This window comes from Camelina sativa, chromosome 3 (assembly GCF_030686135.1).
Source record: "Camelina sativa cultivar CO46 ecotype springtype chromosome 3, ASM3068613v1".
NCBI classification, from domain to species: Eukaryota; Viridiplantae; Streptophyta; class Magnoliopsida; order Brassicales; family Brassicaceae; genus Camelina; species Camelina sativa.
This window is the reverse complement of record NC_141882.1, coordinates 10,427,946-10,448,728: the sequence shown is the minus strand read 5'-3', so window position 1 is coordinate 10,448,728 and position 20,783 is coordinate 10,427,946. Positions and strand designations below refer to the sequence as shown.

The window sequence follows — 20,783 nt, the reverse complement described above, 5'->3', positions numbered from 1 at the left end:
ATGGTCTGAGGAGCATGCAGTGCATTTGAGTGCAGTTCTGGAGAAGTTGTGGAAGTAGAAATTGTTTGCTAAGTTCAGCAAGTGCAGTTTTTGGCAGCGTGAGATGGGTTTTCTAGGTCATATTGTTTATATAGTGGGAGTTTCTGTAGATCCGGAGAAGATTCAGGCTATCAGGGATTTGTCTAGACCGCATAATGCCATAGAGATCAGGAGTTTCCTTGGTTTTGCAGGTTATTACAGGAGATTGGTGCAGGGATTTGCAAGCAAAGCACGTCATATGACTAAGTTGACGGTCACAAGAGTGTGAGGAGGGCTTTGCAAGCCTGAAGGAGATGTTAGCTACTATGCCAGTATTGGTTTTGCCTTTAGCAGGGAGAACCCTATGTGGTTTATATAGATGCATGAACAATTAATTTGGGGTGTATGTTGATGCAGCATGGGAAGGTGATTGCCTACGCTTCGCGGCAGTTGCGGAAGCATGTAGACAACTATCCTACTCATGATTTGGAGATGGCTGCTGTAGTTTTTGCCCTGAAGGTTTGGAGATCTTATCTTTATGGTGCAAAGGTACAGGTGTTTACAGATCATAAGAGCGTGAAGTACATATTCACTCAGCCCGAGCTGAACTTGAGGCAGAGGCGGTGGATGGAGCTGGTGGCGGATTATGATTTAGAGATAGCATATCATCCAGGTAAGGTTAACTTGGTTGCAGATGCTCTGAGTCGGAAGAGGGTAACTTCGACTCAGGAGCAGGTTTTGGAGTCTCTGATAGGAGAGATAAGTGCGTTGAGTTTGTGTGCAGTTTCGCAGGAGCTGTTGGGTTTGGAAGCAGCTGATAGAGCAGATATTCTGAGTAGAGTGCGGTTGGCACATGAGAAGGATTTTGGGCTGGTGAATGCCTCAAAGGATGTTGATTCTGAGTATCAGGTTTCGGCTAATGGTACTACTTTGGTGCACGGGCGGATTTGTGTGCCCAAGTGATAACATCATTATTTTACTCATATTAGCTATGGTTTTCATATACATTTAGGAAGAGTTTGATATGATTTCAATGCTTTAATGTCTATTATCAAGCATTTCAGGTTTGAAGAAGGTTTTACAGGTTTTATAGCAAAAAAGACCAAAAGACAAAGAAAATATGTTTTAGGAAAGTTTCAGAGTTTTACAGTATGGGCAACTTTTGAAGACCTTCCAAAACTCAAAATATCTCATTCGTGGTGTCTATGGAAAGATGGAAGAGTCATATTTCTCCTCGAAGTGGAATCAAGTCAATCCATTCATTCATCCGGAAGTTATGCCCAATTTACCGAGACGTATCATAAACTGACGTAAGAAGAACCGACCTACGGATGGGCTTTCATTCAAGGCCTGACCAGCGACCATCACCACGGCCCAGTCCAAGCCTCCTCCACGGTCCAGAAGCTTCTTTCCCCGCCCCTTGTCCTGTACTTAACAAGAGAAGACGTTTCTACCTTTACAAAACTCTAACCCTAAACAAAACCCTATAAATACTCTTAAGACCAAGATTGAGGTGTGCTTCCTTTGTGCCTCTAAGTTCTTCATCCACGCCACCAGCAGCCGACCTAGAGACTACCAGAGACTCCTCTACCGCCGTCGAAGCTCGTCCTCTCTCACCTCCTCTTAGAAGCCATCGCCGAAGACCCCAAATCTCTACTCTTCCTTATTTCTTTCGTACTTACTTTGCTTTTGGGATCAAGTTACTTTTGTGACAAATAGAGAAGTTTACTTTGAACCCCCTTTTGTTTATTGATTCGTTTTTGATGTTGTTCTATATAATATCAATGTTGTTTCTTAGCATCATGAGTGAGTAGTTTTATTTGTTGGGTTCTATGGGGTGATTCAAGGGGAATTCATAGGTTCGCTTCAATTAGGTTGTTAGATCTTATTTTCGGTTTTATATTAGAGTTCTTTTGGGACATCTTTATCTTAATGCTTATGCTTGGATTGATCACCAAGTACTGATCTAGAGAACGGGAGCGCTAACCGTGTTATCCTACTTCTCCGAACTAGTGTTATACCGAAGCCTTGCTCGTAACCTGCGTAAGTTGAGTTGCAATGTTTGGTGAATGTATCGAACTTGTCTAACTAGCTGGTTGACATGCGACGTTGCCTGCGAAAGTTGAGTAACGGAGTGTGCAGACTTTAGACTTTCATTCTATGAGAATAGCTTGTTAGTTTATTAGAGTTTCGTAGTTGAGAACCTAAACCGAAAATTAGTATTTACTTGTTAGATCTTACACTTAATATTGCTTAGAACCATGAAAACCCTAAGATGACTCCCAAAACGCCCAACGCCTTAGTCTTATAGTTTTAAACCGCTTTTATTTACATTTTATTTATTTGCAATAGTTATTAGGAAAACCAAAACCCCAATCTCTTCTTTAGTCTTAGCCATAGTTCTTTCCCTTTTAATTCAATTTGTGCTTGCTATTACTCTCTGTGGGATCGATCCTAAAATACTACACTGATTAACTGTGCACTCTCAGTCGTTGTGTAGTCTTTTCAGGTAAAAGATTTGGAGTGAAATTCTACACACATCACCAAGGATCAGGAGCTGAAACATGATATTCTGAGGGAGGCTCATGCGAGCAAGTTCTCTATTCATCCAGGAGCGACTAAGATATACCGTGACTCAAGAGGTATTATCACTGGGTCAGGATGAAAAAGGATGTAGCTAGTTGGGTCGCGAGGTGCGATGTTTGCCATCTAGTGAAGGTTGAGCATTAGGTTCCAGGCGGGTTACTGAAAAGTCTACCGATTCCCGAGTGGACGTGGGATATGATTACTATGGATTTTGTGGTAAGATTGCCAGTGTCTCGGACCTTTGATGCTATTTGGGTCATTGTGGACCAGTTGACTAAGTCAGCACATTTTCTGGCCATTAAGAAGACAGATGGAGCAGCAGTCTTGGCTAAGAAATATGTGAGGAAGATAGTCAGGTTGCATGGGGTGCCAGCGAGTATTGTGTCTGATAGAGATTCTATGTTCACTTCGGTGTTCTCGAGAGCATTTTAGGCAGAGATGGGCACTAAGGTACATATGAGTATAGCTTATCATCCCCAGACAGATGGACTGTCTGAGAGGACAATCCAGACGTTGGAAGATTTGCTAAGGACGTGTGTGTTGGATTAAGGTGGTCATTGGGAAGATCACTTGAACCTGGTAGAGTTTGCTTACAACAACAGCTATCAGGCGAGTATTGGGATGGCTCCTTATGAGGCTTTGTATGGGAGGCCATGTCGCACACTGTTATGCTTGACTCAGGTGGGGGAGAGGAGCATGTATGGTGCTAGTTTTGTTCAGGAGACCTCAGAGAAGACTCAGGTTCTCAAGATGAACATGAAGGAAGCTCAGGATCGGTAGAGGAGTTATGCCCATAGGAGGAGGAGAGATCTTGAGTTTCAGGTAGGAAACAGAGTGTACTCAAGATGGCCATGTTGCGGGTCTGAACAGGTCATTGACAGAGACTAAGTTGAGTCCGAGGTATATGGGTCCGTTCAGAGTGTTGGAGCGGGTGGGACCGGTGGCATACAAGCTGGAGTTTCCTGAGGTTATGTGTGTGTCCCACAAGGTTTTCCATGTGTCTATGTTGTGAAAGTTTCTCTGTGAGGATGATCAGTTGTTGGCTAAGATTCTAGAGGATCTTCAGCCTAATATGACTTTGGAGGCGAGAACAGTGAGGGTTCTCGAGAGGAGGATCAAGAAACTTCGGAAGAAGAAGGTTCCTTTGATGAGAGTCCTTTGGGACTGTGATGGTTTTGATGAGAAGAATTGGGAGCCAGAAGTGAGGATGAAGGCAAGGTTCAAGAAGTTGTTTGAGAAGTAGGCTGCGACTTGAGCTTGTCTAGCCTGGTCCCAGTTGTAGTCTGTGGTTGGAGCGGGGATGGAGTATTCCAGCCCATCTCTCTTGTTTACTTGGTCGCTTAGGGGTAGTTGATTGTGCGACTACGTAACAAGATGAGGTAGTATTTGGTGGACGAAATTTTCATGAACTGTGGTTAAAGGGAAAAGTTTCTAGAAATAGAAGTTTCTAAAATAGGAAAGTTTCCAAAAGTGGAAAGTTGTAAAAATAGAAAGTTTTATGTGAGTTAGAATTTGTCCATTTATAGTGGTTATGAGCCTTGAATGGGCTTGTGTGGCATTCGTGGCGGATTTTTGAGTCATTGTGCCTGTGGGTGGCGGTCTTTCGAGATATTGTGTGGCCTTTGTGGAAGGCTGTTTAGCCATTGTGTGGCCTTTGTGGCGGGCTGTTTAGCCAAGGTGCCTGTTTAGGCGGTCCTTTTGGATGTGTGGTTTTCATGACGGTCCTTCGGGACGTGTGGCCTGTTGAGGCAATCCTTTGGGATGAGTGGTCTTTGTGACGGTCTTTCGGGACAAGTTGTCTTCGTGACGGTCCTTCGGGACAAGTGGTCTTCGTGACGGTCTTGTTGAGGACATTTATTTGACTTTGGTGGCGGTCTTGTTTAGGACATTTGTTTGGCCTTTGTGGCGGCCCTTGTGGCATGTATATGATCCTTGTGTGGTCATGAGGTATTCCAGTGAGGGAATATGTGGTTGTTAGGATATTGTGATGTTTTACGCGAGCCACGGGAAGGAAAACTGGTTAGGGATAAGACTCAGACGTGTTCAGAGTTGTTTGCTCGCGACTCTTGGGGGACTTTAGTTCTCCTAGTACTGCCATATTCTGAGACTTTTTGGCTTGAGTGTATGGTTGGTATATCGACTTTGGATGACGATCCGTGGGCGAGATGTAGGATGGCAACCTGAGAGACGAATATTGGACTTCTTTATATTATGGCATACGGTCTTAGGCCTAAGAAGATACTACGTCGCTAAGGAGCATCAAATCTCAAAAGAAGTTTTAGATTCAACTAAAATCCCAAATTTTATGTCTATGGCGAAATAAACAGCTATAATAAATCAAAAACGAAATCTCAAAACAAGTTTTAGATTCATCAAATTCTAAAACACAAATTCAACAGATAAAGATGAAGAGATAAAGGGTCCGAATGGTAACTGCGGATTTAGTAGTGCAGGACAAACAATTTGTTAGTGCGGTACGGTTCAACTGCGGACAAGTGTGGTTACTCCAAAATAAGCGGTACAAAATACTTGAAATCCGCACTTGTATAGGTCGCCATTCATTGCCAAAGATGAAGAGAGAAAGATGAAGAATATACTTACTCTCTCGTTAGTAAGCATTTCTGAGAAATTTGAATTTGAAATTTGAAACTCAAAAAGTGAAATAATAGTGTGGGAGGGAGAGTATGCTAACCTTACTTTGTCTATTTATTGTATATATGGAGTGGGAATGCGTATAGCTGCTTGCCTGCTTCCAACTTTAGGTTTTGATAAAGTTTTTGTTTTCTAGATGTTTCTCCGATTCTTTAGTAGTATTCGTTTACTGGGTTCTTGAGTTTTTTTCTTGATAGGTTTTTGATAAAGTACAAAAAACAAGAAGAGGATATCTGTGTTAAAAAAGTTCTTGAAAGGTTTTTGTTTGCTGTTTTTACAAAAAAAAAAATCATTTTTTCATTCTCTATAGAATGATAACCGTAGTAAACCGGGCTGGCATTATCGATGGCAATGAAGTTAAAATTTTAAAATAAATTTCATGCACAAAGTAGGCACACATGTCGTGGTGGTTAAAAACTTATGTAAGAGATTATGTTCTCTAACATTAGTGTGTTCTTTCAAAGGGTTCACTGTACAAATTATATATATATATGCTCTGGATTTTATCAAGGGAAACCCAAATCAAAATTTCTCCACAAAACGGAGAATAAGATATTAAATCACATTTAAAGTAGAAACCACATTTTTTACTTAGGAAAAGTACCATTCAGAGAGCTAGCTCTAACCCCATAATATTAATTTTATTTAATTTATTTCAGTTTTATGACTTTAAATTTGCAGATTCTAAATTTTTAAATAAGATACTTGTTTGCTATCTATCAGTAAATTAGTCTTATATACGATTTAAGTTTCATGTCCTGAATGGACGCAAATACATGTTCATGTTTATATGTTGTTTATCCTGAAATTTAAAATATTATTATTGAAAAGAATTTGCAATAAGTTCAAATTATTATTGAATAGAATATGAATATTATTATCCAATATTATTTATCATTTTTCATGTAAATGTTTTTTTTTAATATCTTATAGAATTAAATATAAAGGCCAACATCATAAATAAAAAAAATCAATCAAACAGTTATGCAATTGTGGCTTAAGTGACGAAAATCGATTTCCAAAAGTCACACCAAATAGTATTAAACTGGGGTCGAGGTCCATAGCAAATTAAATTAGTGAAAATGTGGTCATAGGTCAGTAGTTAGAATTTACCCATTTGTTCTAATTCCAATTCCAGCCTTATCACTAATTGGTCCATATTGGATATGGGTTGTGCTCCATCTACCAATTCGGCTTAACAAAGACTCACTAGAGATAACAAGAAATGGGCCAATCTTGGAGGACAATCTCGAGATTTCGCGCAGAAACCCTAGAGTGCCCTAACTCCACACTCACCTATAAATAGCATCATACATTTATTGAGAAGAGGATCCTGACTTCCGGGCAATACCTAAAGAGCAATACTTTGCATCAAAAACTGTTGTTGTCTTTTGTATAATCCTTTTTAGCTTCTGAGCTCGTCATTATTAACTTGTTAGTTCTCCTGTGAACTGACGAGCTCAATCTTGATTCATGTTAGTGACGACCTCACCCTTTCATCGTTAATAAAGAACTAGCTTCATTCTTTTCCCGTAAATCTTGTTTATTTAGTGTTGTGCAATCCCCAGTACAAACAGTCTAAACGGACATAAATCTCTCAGTCAAGGCAGTAATTGCGTTTGGAAGAAGATCTTCAATGCAAATTACTGCATCCTAATTGAGTTAAATTAATGTACGTACAATACAAACATCAGTCTTTACCAAAAAAAGGTCAAGGCAAATAAGATTCTTTCAAACATCTAGTCAGATCAAACCAAGGGGCATAAAGCCAATAATATTAGCGTACGTCATTGTACTATGATGGGCCATTAAAAAAAAAAAACTTCCTCATTCTGATTTTGGTTTTCCTATTATGGATCTTGGTTGGCGCTTTATGAGTTTCATGTTACTCTTTTCAAGAGACATGTCAGATCGAGAGCATTCCAAATTGGATGATGCAAACAAATGAAAATAATAAATCAAGGTAGGCGGAAAATTGGGGATTGTAAAATAAATTCATCAGAAATAAGATAATAAATGAAAATATAAGGATCGTTGTTGACTCACTTGAGAAGTGGATCTGGAACGCCGTTGAGGAAATAAGGTGCTTCTGAGGTTTACATCTTTGAGATTTCTTCTAGTCAGACTTGGGAACCAAGTCTACATCTACGGTAGCAGAGGTTTGAGATTCTAAACAAAATTGAAGTTGAGCTGGATAGATACTGAGGGAGAGTTCAATCAACTGAGATTGATGTAGCTTTATAGATCAGAGGCGTTGATGGAGAGTTCTCAAATGCAATTCCCAAATTCTCCTTTGTTGTTTGGCTGGCTACTCATAATCGTCTCACTATAGGTGATAGAATGCAAGTTTCATAAAGCTTTGGACTGGATTCTTTGTGGGAGTGGTCGGTGCTACTTTATCTGTTGATGTAGAAGAGACAGGTTCTGTCTCTGTTTTCTCTGTTTCTATCTTTGCTTCTTTGGAAATAATTAAATGAATCATGGGTTCATGATTGGCTTAGGTTTAGATGGATTAGGGCTATGTTTCTAGAAATCTGAGGTTGTTCTTTATCATGTAGAGGAAATTGTTTAGTTAGAGTAAAACATTGAACTTGAACTTCATAAACAACAATTAAACCTTTTACAGGTTTTGGAAATAGTGTTTGAATACAAGAAGATGAAGTAATTGTGTGTGTACTTGTCTAATCCTGAAACTGAGACATGACTGTCCAATTGTTTTTAACAATAATCAGGAGTATACAGGAGTCAAGTATATTGAAGATGGAGAAGTAGCAGGACATCTTTTGACATGGTATAACATGATGACCCAATGACCAAGATCATTCTCATCCTTCACCATGTCTTTTGATCTTAGCATGTCTTTCTGCTGTTTCGATTTCTTGAACAAAATCCAAAAATAAACTGCATGCCTTTCTGCTGTTTTGATTCTTGAACAAACTCCAAAAAAAACAAACTTTTCATTGACATCATAGCTCTTTTTGAATATTTCTTACGAATTCTCCCAATGAATCTCGTTTTCTATTATTCAAAAATGAGAAATTTACTATGGGTTGTCCACAAAACTCTCCTATTAATTATACCAGATTAGGTAGAAGTCTATGTCAAGTAACTTATCTGCTATCATACAAAGACACAAAGACATCGCCCCTTTTCTCTCTCAGGCACACTCCACGAGAAGTTTGAGGAATCCCTTTAACCAGATCTCAACCACCATGTTTCCACCAATGAAACACTACCTCTGCCTTTAACCGCTGGTCCATAACAGAATTTTCAAATTTCAAATGAGATTTGGCGATCTGGTTAAATTTTTAACCCTGTTTTTGTTCACCTAAGCTGCATTTACTGCTTCCATCTCCTCGCATTAACTCCGGTGAAGCAAGAAACCGAAATCTTTTTAAGACAATCCAAGTCCAAAGCTTTGAACCTCCTCTTCCAGCTATCTACACGAACACGGATACAAACCCTCTCAAACGTCCCTCTCCGCTGTCTGCTTCCAGTCTCTCAGATTCGGAACCATGACCCCCAGGATCCCTGCATATCAGAAAGGTAAGGGGTTAGCTCAAAGCTATTCCCCACCACCAAGAAAACGTATTAAAGCACCCGACCTTGACTGCTCTGCTCTGCTCTGATTGAAGAGAACTCTCTTACCCTTATTGGCCGCCTAACAAACCCTGCAGGACAACGGATCTGGGCTCTCTTGCCTTTTCTAGAGAACCGCTGGAACCTGAAAGGAAAAGCTCGAGGATCTGACCTTGGTCGCGGTGTCTTTCAACTGCGCTTTGACTATGAGGAAGATCTACTCAAAGTCTTAGAAGAAAGGCCATACCATTTTGATCAGTGGATGGTTATCTTGCAACGGTGGGAGCCCGTGATCTCAGACTCTTTCCCCTCAAAGATTCCGTTCTGGGTGGAAATACAGGGTCTCCCTAATCACTTCTGGCAACCCGCAATGCTCCAAACAAAAGGTGAGGAACTAGGAGAGATATTGGAGATGGATATCTCCCCAGATGCAGCAAACATCAGAGTCATGCTTGATGGACTACAACCCCAACTCATGGAAACAGTGGTGGAGTTCTCAACGGGGTCAGAGATGCTAGTTTATTTGGAGTACAAAAACCTGAAAAATTACTGCAAACATTGCCTCCGAATCACTTATGATTTAAAGACCTGCCCTAGGCTGAAGATATCAGAGGAACATCAAGACAAACCTCACCCGGCCCAAGCCTCATCGAACCCTATCTCCCATGGAACGGTGAGGAACTATTACACCCCTGAAGATAACTTTATGGCTCCAAGACTGCGACCCCACAGCCCTGCAAGGAGCATAAACTCGCAAAGAAGCCCTGCCAATCAAAAGAGAACCCATAAGCATATGGAGTTGGAGTCTTACCGTAGCTATGGAGAAGGACACCGTAGAAACCACCGACCTCCACATGGAAACCACACCAAGTCTAGGGACCCCCACATGAGCTCTACAGACAAAGCACGATACCACGAATCTCTCACCAGGGACCGAACCCCCGCTACCCTACAACCAAGAAACTTACAGTGGAGAGAAAGATCCCACTCGTCCCTACCACACCAAAATAACACCAGTTTTTCCTCCCACACCCGTAGGCCACCACTTGAACGTCACCAAAGGAAGGATGTTACCTCTCAACCTCTCCCTCCGGTAAACCTGCCTGAGAACAGACAGAACCTAACGACTACCTTGGAAATAAATGCACCTGCTACTATACCAACTAGAGACCAAATCATGGAGGATTTGATGGAGGTTACTATCCAGTATACAGCGTGTGCTGATCCTACAGAGAGTGTGGCTCGTAAGATGCGAGTTATTCAAGGAGAAACAAGAAATCTGATGGAGGATACTTCATATGGAATTCTTACCTCTGCAATCATGAACGCATCTGCTCCTAACCCGGAGGCCCCACCTGCTCAAGATGTTATCACCAATCAACCACAAGGAGGGACTGAGGAACCTTCGTCTACGACCATTGATGTGGTGCAAACCACTAAAAGAGGTATAGGACGACCCCCACTACACAAAACCGGAAGCAGACAAAGCTTAACTTTACGAGGAGCTAAGTCACAAAAGCGCAACCTTACTAAAAGCTCTCCAAAGAAGGGAAAATCGGGGAAAGGTGCCCCTACACTAACCAAAGGTAGCTCTAGCAGAACCAAACAAATCAGCATCTCCTCCAGTCACTATCTCTATAAAGGAACCATCTGATCCCATTGGCACCAACAGGAAAGCCTCCTCTACGGGCTCACCAGCCATCAACCTGATACCTGCCTCAAGAAAGAGGAAGGGAGTGGATTTTCAGAATTCACCACCTCTCTTCCTTAAGAATGGTTAGTTGGAACTGTTGTGGGCTGGGGAACCCCATGACAGTTCAGAGGATAAAGGAAATTTCAAAGAAAATATGCCCTAATTTTATCTTCCTAATGGAAACAAAAAACCCTATTGATGTTGTCCTGAACAAGTTACAAGGTTTGGAGTTTCCAAAAAGCTTCTTAGTTCCCCCTCTATCTCCAGCTTCTGGTGGTTTAGCACTCCTATGGAAAAACAACCTGGAGGTGGAGATACTTGATTACTGCCCGAATTTCATTAATGCCAAAATCAAAGCACAAGGAAAAGTTTTCCTGACTACCTTTGTATACGGAGAACCGGATAGAACTAAAACGGCAGAGATTTGGAATGCTTTAAGTGCTCAAGCAATGGAGAGGGAGGAGCCATGGCTACTCATGGGAGATTTTAATGATATCTTACATATGGATGAGAAGTCGGGGGGACCTACACGCTCAGAAGACTCCTTTTCTGAATTTAGATCCTTTATGTCGAGTTGTGATCTCTATGACCTAAAACACTCGGGAAACTGCCTATCATGGAGAGGAAAACGACACACGCATTATGTCAAATGTCGTCTTGATAGGGATATGGCAAATAGCTCCTGGACTTTAGCTTACCCGTCAGGTAGATGTGAGTATCTCAAGTTTGAAGGCTCAGACCATAGACCGGTGGTAACCTCCTTTGATCCTGTTAAAAAGAAAAGAAGAGGTTTGTTTCGTTATGACAGACGACTAAAAAGTAATGAGGAGGTCAAAACTCTGATAGCTGAAGCCTGGAATGCTTTCCCAAATGCAAAAGTATACAAAAGGCTCGATCTCTGCCGCCTTGCTATAATAACCTGGTCAAAACAACATCATGCTAACAGTCAAGCCCTTATCCTAGACCTAAGAGAGCAACTAGAGGAAGCAATGAGTGATTCTACCTGTAGACAAGCTGAGATCGACTCCCTTAATCACCTCTTACTCCAGGCATACCAAAAGGAGGAAGAATTCTGTAAACAACGTAGCCGCCAATTATGGCTAGCTTTGGGAGATAGGAACACCGGGTACTTCCACGCTGCAACAAAAGGAGGAAGGACCATAAACAACATATCAGTGATTGAGAAGCAACATGGTGTCCTAGTTTACGAAGAAAGAGAGATAGTATCTGCTATATCAAACTATTTCCAAGATATCTTTACCTCCAAAAACGGGAATAGCCTCTCCACTGTGCATGAAGCCATGACCCCACGAGTTACACCGGAGATGAATGACCAGTTGATCAAAATGCCTTCGGCTGAAGAGATCAAGCAAGCTTGCTTCTCTATTCACCCAGACAAAGCACCGGGGTCTGATGGTTTTACAACCTGCTTCTTTCAAAGTAACTGGGAGACAATGGCTGATAAGGTGATTGCAGAAGTCCAAGCTTTCTTTGTATCTGGCTCCCTCCCTCGGAACATAAACCACACACATGTTAGGCTCATCCCAAAGATCCTCAGCCCTACCAAAGTCTCGGATTATCGACCCATTGCCCTTTGCTCTGTCTACTACAAGATTATTGCGAAGCTCCTATCTCCCTGCCTCCAGCCAATCCTAGCAAGCTGTATATCAGAAAACCAGTCAGCTTTTGTTCCCAATCGAGCTGTATCAGATAACGTCCTCATTACACATGAAGCTCTACACTATTTAAAGACATCAGAGGCTATTTTAAGATATTTTATGGCTGTCAAGACAAACATGAGCAAGGCTTATGATCGATTAGAGTGGGACTTTATCAAAGCTGTTCTTGACAGATTAGGTTTCCATCACCAATGGACTACCTGGATTATGCAATGCATAACTACGGTTTCGTATGCATACCTTATCAATGGCCAAGCTAAAGGACTGGTGAATCCACACCAGGGTATCCGCCAAGGTGACCCGCTATCTCCCTACATCCTCTTTGGACTCTGTCACAATGCTCAAGCTCAGGGACGACTCGTTGGGCTGCGAGTGTCAAAACAAAGCCCACGCATAAACCACCTGCTATTTACGGATGACACAATGTTCTTCTGTCGCTCAGACAGACAGAATTGCAGGACCCTGAAGAACATCCTGCACAAATATGAGGAATTATCTGGTCAGCAAATAAATCAAACAAAGTCCTCCATCACCTTTTCCGCAAAGACGTGTAATGAAGTAAAAGTGGAAGCCAAGAGAATTTTGGGCATTTCAAAAGAGGGAGGACAAGGTAAATACCTGGGACTACCGGAGCTGTTTGGAAGAAAGAAAAAAGATATTTTCAGTGAAATTGTCCATAGGATTAAACAACGGGCCTTGAGCTGGTCAACCCGCTTCCTCTCCTCTGCTGGCAGACTTACTCTCCTCAAATCTGTCATGGCGGCTATACCTTCTTACACAATTTCATGCTTCAAGCTTCCCAACTCCTTGTGTAAACGTATCCAGTCTGCACTTACTCGTTTCTGATGGGACTCAAACGATGGAAAAAAAAAATGTGTTGGCTTGCATGGAAGAAATTGGCAAAATCTTTCAAAGATGGAGGTTTGGGGTTCAGGGACATCCAAACCTTCAATGACGTGTTACTGGCAAAGATAAGTTGGAGAATCTTGTTAAACCCACATTGCTTGCTGGCGAAAGTTCTACTTGGAAAGTACTGCAGGAACTCCTCCTTTACAGACTGTGCCCCCCCCCCCCCTCCTCGGCTTTCCATGGTTGGCAAAGCATATGTATTGGCAGAGATTTACTCAAACCTCACCTGGGACGACTATTAGGGAGTGGAGCTTCCACACAAGTATGGAGAACACCATGGTTATCCCTCTCCCGACCTATTGCACCCTTTGGTCCGCCTACTGAAGCCACCCAGAACCTTAATGTTTCGGAACTCATGTTACCAAACTCGACAACCTGGAATAGAGAACTTATCCGTCAGATCCTCCCCCAATATGAGGACGACATCATCAAGCTAAGACCAAGTGGACTTCATGGTTCAGATAGATGGGGATGGTTACCTTCGAATGATGGCCATTACTCCACCAAGTCGGGATACTATGAAGATTTGCTGCTAAAGGATCAAACTGGAACCGAGGCGACGACTGCAGTAAGTACTGATATGCCCCAGATAAACCCACCTAACCCTTTTGATTGGAAAACTAGCATTTGGTCCACTAACTGCTCCCCCAAAGTAAGACTTCTTCTTTGGAAAGCAGCCCAGAACGCATTATCGGTTGGTGAAAACCTCATCTACCGACAGATCAGAGAAGAGGCTAATTGCTCTCACTGTGGTAAATCAGAAATTGTCCTCCACCTTTTCTTCCAATGCCCATTTGTATCCAAGATTTGGTCCTCCGCCCCATTAAAAGAACCCATCCGCCCTGAGCTAATCCGTAATGTCAAATCGGGCATCGCTGTAGGATCCCGTATTACTAACCTCCCACCATCCGGACTTGGTAATGGCCCTCTCTTCCCGTGGATCCTATGGTCTATCTGGTCAGCCCGCAACCGCCTCATCTTTCGCAAAGAGCAAATCCAAGCAGAGGAGATCCTTTCGCTAGCAATCACCAGAGCTAAAGAATGGCAGCAGACACAGATCAAGTTCAAACCAAGAGGCCAAGCTTGATCGATCTACAATCTCCGCTCCCCCCCCCCCTCTACGATACGATGTCACACGGATGCGGCGTGGACAGCGAACAAAAATGTGGGTTTCGGCTGGATTTTCAAAGATCGATCCGGAACAACGTTGCGCTATGGATCCTCATCCTCCGACTGTGTTGAATCCCCCCTGATGGCCGAAGCAGTAGCAACTCTCACGGCAGTTAGAGTTGCCCTTGAATCGGGTTTCACCCATCTCTATGTAGCTTCAGACTCGCAGACGCTAGTTAAAGCCCTAAACTCGAAGATCCGATCCAAGGAGGTTCACGGGATTCTTCTTGATATCCTGAATCTCTCGACCTCCTTTGTTCTATGTTCTTTTAATTTTATTCCAAGAGATCGAAATACCGATGCTGATACTCTGGTAAAAAAGGCCCTATTATGTTGTAATGAGCCCAATTAGTGAAATGAAAGTATTTGGTCGTTCAAAAAAAAAAATTCACAAATTTTGTAAAATTTAGTTTTTAGAACTTCATTAGTTGGTCTACCATTGTACTATGTTATATAATAGACACCTTCATAAATTTTTAAATTTTTGATTTTGCTTTTTTTTTTTCAATTATAACATTAAAAATGGCATTGGAGATGATCTTAGTATCAATTGTAGGCTTCAAATAGATTACGTTTGTGTGAAATATATTAAGGTTTTCTCTGTTCCATTGGCGTTTTAGGTAGTGGAAATAAAATCTTAAATGTATTTGCTCTCTAACTCCAATGCCACCTTTTATATTTTTTGGTCCATACAAATTTTTAATGCATCCTCGGTGAAGGCAATGGTTGTATTTGAAGGAAGATTTTTTAACGGGCCGGTGATCCAATGGTTGTATGGCATATTGCAGTTTACTTATAAAAATTAGGCAACTTTAATTTACTACCGTGTATTAAAGGCTTACTTTTGTTTTGCCTAAATTAAATTAGGGTTTTCTGTGTGTCACACAGCCAGCGACGAGAAAGAAGTTCGTTCCATTGGCGTTTAGGTACGTAGTTGTAAAATCCCACCACATCTATGGGTTTCTTAAGTTGTTGGTCTTTTTTGTGGGATATTATCCGCAACGATAAGCATCTATCAACTGTTATAGAAACCGAAGGTTGTCAGAGAATCGAAACTAGGATCTGTGATTTGCCGGACGATTTGCTCTTGCGGATCTTGTACTACGTCAAGACAAAAGATGCAGTCGCCACTTCAATATTGTCTAAACGATGGCGTTATGTCTGGACGATGCTGCCTAGGCTCGAGTTCAAAGACGATGGCAGCGAGAGCGTTGGGTGGTTTACTGAAAATTCATTGCAACTCCATAAGGCACCGAAACTATATAGTTTGTTTGTCGATGTCGAAGTCGGTCCACATGTTCCTGTTGATGTAAATGTTGTAAAGTTGGTTGAGAACGCAGTTAATAGAGGTTTGGAAGTGTTAGATTTAAAGCTCCTCTGGACCGCACAGCCCACAAGCTTTCCTAAGTGCCTTTACACATGCGACACGCTCGTTGATTTAGCTCTATCCAACGAGATTCTAGTGGATGTTTCCTCTCCGGCGTTCCTACCATCTCTCTTATATTTGAGACTTCACGACGTGGTGTATAAAGACGACGAATCTCTTGTTAGGCTTTTATCAAGTTCCCCTGTTCTCAAGTGGCTGTCGGTGAGTCGACATGAGGATGACAACTTGACAGACTTTACGGTGAAAGTTTCTTCCTTAGAAACATTATTCTATACGACTAATTGGCGGAAGAATGATTTTCACGTTGATGAGGTAGAGGAGGATCAAGCAGTGGATGATGATTATCTCATTCTTCGATCGTTGGTAATAGACTCCCCCGCATTAAAAAAGTTGTCCCTCAACCATGCTTGGGAAGAATATCTCTTGCTATATAATATGCCTTGCCTTGAGGTTGCATCTTTCAGCGATGTTCATAACCCCGATGACAAGTTTCTGCAAACTCTTTCTTTTCTCATACATCTAGACTTGCTTTTGACCGAAACAATGGTAGCGATTATATATCCGCCGACCCTCTCATTAATTTGTTCCCTGTTGCGTCGTCAACTAATATTTTGTTTCTCTATCACAAGTTGCATGCTGTAACGCCATCAAGTTCTCCCGGCTCACTGAGATTAACTTTTATCCAGATAACTCAGTAGATTGGTTGGAACCACTTATGTCTTTGCTTCAAAATTCTCCTAAACTAAAATCGCTTACTATCGAAACGGTAAGTACCCTGCTCCCCGTAAGACAAGCGAATCTAGTTTACATGACATAGAATTAAAGTATATGTATTGATATCAGTGCATCGAAGGTCTTCCACCATCCTGGAATCAGCCGAGTTCTATTCCCGAATGCTTGTCATCTCATCTAGAGATCTTTTTCTGGAGAGGCTATGGAGGAAGAGGAGATGAGAGGCAACTAGTGACATACATTCTTGCTAACTCAAAGTGTCTAAACAGAGTAGAGATCTCCTTCATAGTAACCTGTAATCCTAAAGATACACAAAAAGAATTGGAATCTATGCCTAGGATTTCAACATCATCTCGGCTTGTGTTCCCCACTTAAATGAAATGGAGGTTTAACGGAATGACTTCTTCTTACGTACTAATCATCTATATATCAATAGTGTAGCATTGTTTCTCATGTGACAACTCACAGTTATTCTCATTGTTACTTTTTATTTATTTATTTACAATATCCTCAAAATTCTCCTAAAACTAAAAAAAAAAAAAAAAGAAGAAGACTTTTCTATACGACTTGTTTAATTCATGGTGAATCGGTGATGGTAACACTACTGGATATGGTGGCACAAAGACCTGTTGTTGCTTAGTCCATAGTCCGAGACTAATTAAGGTTACAGAATGAGCGCTCATTGTTAACAAAAATGGGGCCTTTTTTTTTGTTCCTTTTTTATCTTGAAAACTTGGGTTTTCGTAAATACTGTATAGACTACGAGAGATACATATGTGATTTGTGTGTACATAGTCAAGTGACTCAAGTCTTGTTGGGATAAGCTAATATGTGTGTGATTGGGTTTGTTTAGGAGATAAGGATCAAGTGTATTAGGAGATATCTAATATGTGTGTGATTCCTAATAAGATTAGGATTAGCAAAGTCTTATATAAAGAGGTGTTGAGGTGTGACACAACTTATGTGGTTTTATGAGATTGAGAGATTGAGAGTTTGAGGGAGACCAAAGTTTTGAGATATTTTCTTTGGTAATAATAAAGAGAGTTATTCTTTATTTGAGTTCTTAAACTATCTCTTGATTCTATATTTGGTATCAGAGCTAAAATCATGAGTGAGATTACAGTAGCCACACCACGACCTAAAGAAGGAGGATCACCTTCTATTGTTTGTCCAATGCTAACGTCAACAAACTACACTGTTTGGGCAATGAAGATGAGAATTGCTCTCAGGGTACACAAAGTTTGGGACGCCATTGAAACAGAGACCAACGAGGCCAATTCTGAACATAACGACATAGCTGTGGCCTTATTATTTCAATCAATACCCGAAAGCTTAACACTACAAGTTGGAGAACTTGATACTGCAAAGAAAGTGTGGGAAGCAATACGGTCTAGACACATAGGAGCTGAGAGAGTTCGAGAAGCCAGACTACAAACGTTGATGGCCGAGTTTGAGAGACTAAAGATGAAGGAAACTGAGAATATTGATGATTTTTCTGGAAAGCTAGCTACTATTTCGTCAAAATCAGCCGCCCTAGGAGTTAATATAGAGGAATCAAAGATTGTCAAGAAATTCCTTCATAGTCTTCCTCGGAAAAAATTTATTCACATAGTTGCTTCCCTAGAACAGGTTCTTGACCTGAACACCATCAGCTTTGAAGATATTGTTGGCCGACTGAAAGCTTATGAACGTATCTGTGAGGAGGAGGATACGCAAGAGGACCAGGGTAAATTGATGTATACAGAGTCGCAGATGAGTCAACAATATCGAGAGTACAATGGCGAATTCGGAGGTTTCAGAGGAAGAGGTCGAGGAGGAAGGTCGTTTTACAGAGGACGAGGAAGAGGTCGCTATGGTGATAGAAACATGTCGCAAATTACATGTTTTCATTGTGACCAAAACAGTCACTTTGCTGCAGAATGTCCAGACCGATTACTTAAGCTACTAGAAACGGAAGAGAATATCACCAAGGAAACTGCTAGCAAAGACATAGAGGAAGCAGACGAGCTCTTGATGCATGAAGTGGTTTACCTAAACGAAAAGGATGTTATACCAAGTAAGTTTGAGATCACTTCAGGAATTGATAACATATGGTACCTTGATAATGGTGCGAGTAACCATATGACTGGAGATAGAAGGTACTTTAACAAGCTTGACAGAACTATAACAGGAAAAGTTCATTTTGGGGATGATTCTAGGATCAATATCGAAGGAAAAGGAACAACTGCCTTTATTGATCAGAATGGAAAACCACGAGTTATGACTGATGTCTATTTCATTCCTGATCTTAAAAGCAATATCATAAGCCTTGGACAGGCTACTGAAGCAGGTTGTGACATTCGGTTAAGGGGAAATTACTTGACTATGCGTGATCGAGAAGGAAACCTACTTGTGAAAACAGAAAAGTCTAAAAACCGATTGTACAAAGTTCAGATGGGACTACAAGATAGTGCTTGTTCATATCTTGCGGATGTAAGTGAGCCAAGTGTGTGGCATGCAAGGTTAGGACACATCAATTATGCAACATTAACTTCGATGCTAGGGAAAGAACTGGTTCTAGGAGCTCCAAAACTCTCTCCTGTAAAGGAAATTTGTAGATCATGTCTACTTGGGAAGAAACAAGACGTATGTTTCCTCAAGCGTCTACCTTTCGAGCTAAGAAAAGGCTGGAACTCCTACATGGAGACCTTTGTGGTCCTATTACTCCATGTACACCAGCTGGGAATAGATACATTTTTGTGATTATTGACGACTACTCTCGCTACATGTGGACAATGTTACTAAAAGAGAAGGGAGAAGCGTTTCATAAGTTTCAGAAATTTAAAAGTATGATTGAAAAGGAAGTTACAGAGAAAATACATAATTTTAGGACAGATAGGGGAGGAGAGTTTGTATCTAATGAGTTTAACTCCTTTTGTGAAAGTGCAGGCATTAAGAGACATTTGACTGCACCTTACACTCCACAACAGAATGGAGTGGTAGAGAGACGTAACCGAACCTTGATGGAGATGACAAGAAGCATCTTAAAGCATATGAATATGCCTAACCATCTCTGGGGGGAAGCACTAAGACACTCTACCTATTTGCTAAATAGAGTAGTAACACGAGCTTTGAAGGATTTGACACCATATGAACTATTCCGGGATAAGAGACCTACAGTGGAGGACATTAGGATCTTTGGTTGTATTGGCTATGCCAAGGTGGAGAAACCAAATCTTAGAAAACTTGATGATCGTACAAGGATGCTTGTTCACTTAGGAACCGAACCTGGTTCTAAGGCATATCGGCTGTTGGATCCTCAGTCAAACAAAATTATAGTAAGTCGAGATGTAGTGTTTGACGAATCAAAAGGATGGAACTGGAGTAACAAGTCAACAACAGAGGAGGATGATGAGAGTTTTAGGATCAGTTTTGGTGATTTTGGCAATCACAACCTTATAGAGTATGAAGAAAGAAGTAAATCTCAAGATCTTGATGAAGAATCTCGATGCGAAGTCGAGATTGATGAAAGATTTGAGAACAGAGAAGGTAAAACAGAGAATGATGAACACGATACTGCAACAATATTTGTAGAACCTTGTGCAACCTTGTTAGAACCTGAACTGCGAAGGTCAACACGACCAAGTGTTAAACCAAAATATTTGGAGGACTATGTCTTACTTGCAAAAGAAGAAGGTGAGTTCTTGTTGATGTGTATTAATAATGAACCAAGAAATTTTATGAAGCCAAGGAGTATAAGGAGTGGATACGAGCCTGCGAAGATGAGATAGAATCAATTAAGAAGCTTAGAACATGGGATCTTACTGATTTGCCCGTTGGAGCAAAGCCAATTGGCTTAAAGTGGGTATTTAAGCTGAAGAGAAATTCAGATGGGAGTATCAACAAGTACAAAGCTCGACTTGTAGCAAAAGGATATGTGCAGAAGTATGGTGTTGATTTTGAGGAGGTTTTTGCACCTGTTGCTAGGATTGAAACAATAAGATTACTGATTGATCTTGCAGCTTCTCATGGATGGGAGATTCATCATCTAGATGTAAAAACAGCCTTTCTCCATGGAGAACTTAAGGAGATTGTGTATGTTTCTCAACCTGAGGGATTTGAACAAAAAGGCAATGAAGGGAAGGTGTATAAGCTAAACAAAGCTTTGTATGGTTTGAGACAGGCGCCTAGAGCTTGGAATAACAAGTTGAATCACATTCTACAGGATTTGCGGTTCATAAAGTGCTCGAAGGAACCCTCTATCTATCGGATAAGCATCGGTACTGATCTTCTAATTATTGGAGTTTATGTTGATGATCTGTTTATTACAGGAACAAGCTTGGTAGGTATAAACAAAGTTAAGGAGGAGATGTCTTCTAAATTTGAAATGAGTGATCTT

The 20,783-nt window shown here is 41.1% G+C and overlaps 1 protein-coding gene and 1 long non-coding RNA gene across 2 annotated transcripts; both read left to right on the top strand.

The window, feature by feature from the left end:
- Positions 1–7,290: 7,290 nt before the first annotated feature.
- LOC104776596 (uncharacterized) lies at positions 7,291–8,239 on the top strand. The gene is made up of 2 exons (XR_766138.2): positions 7,291–7,677; positions 7,989–8,239. It is a non-coding gene; the product is annotated as an uncharacterized LOC104776596 (long non-coding RNA).
- A 7,002-nt stretch (positions 8,240–15,241) lies between these two features.
- LOC147946743 (putative F-box/FBD/LRR-repeat protein At1g22000) lies at positions 15,242–16,780 on the top strand. The gene is made up of 3 exons (XM_087495400.1): positions 15,242–16,226; positions 16,309–16,439; positions 16,517–16,780. The coding sequence occupies exons 1-3, from the start codon at positions 15,242–15,244 to the stop codon at positions 16,778–16,780; spliced, it is 1,380 nt and encodes a 459-aa protein (XP_087351526.1).
- The last annotated feature ends 4,003 nt before the right edge of the window (positions 16,781–20,783 follow it).

Bases quoted from the DNA above. Each gene is read 5' to 3' on its own strand.
- LOC147946743 (XM_087495400.1), top strand. From the start codon at position 15,242: ATGGGTTTCTTAAGTTGTTGGTCTTTTTTGTGGGATATTATCCGCAAC. The intron at 16,227-16,308 runs TTATATATCCGC...CACAAGTTGCAT, and splicing joins GACCGAAACAATGGTAGCGA to GCTGTAACGCCATCAAGTTC. The intron at 16,440-16,516 runs GTAAGTACCCTG...TATTGATATCAG, and splicing joins AATCGCTTACTATCGAAACG to TGCATCGAAGGTCTTCCACC.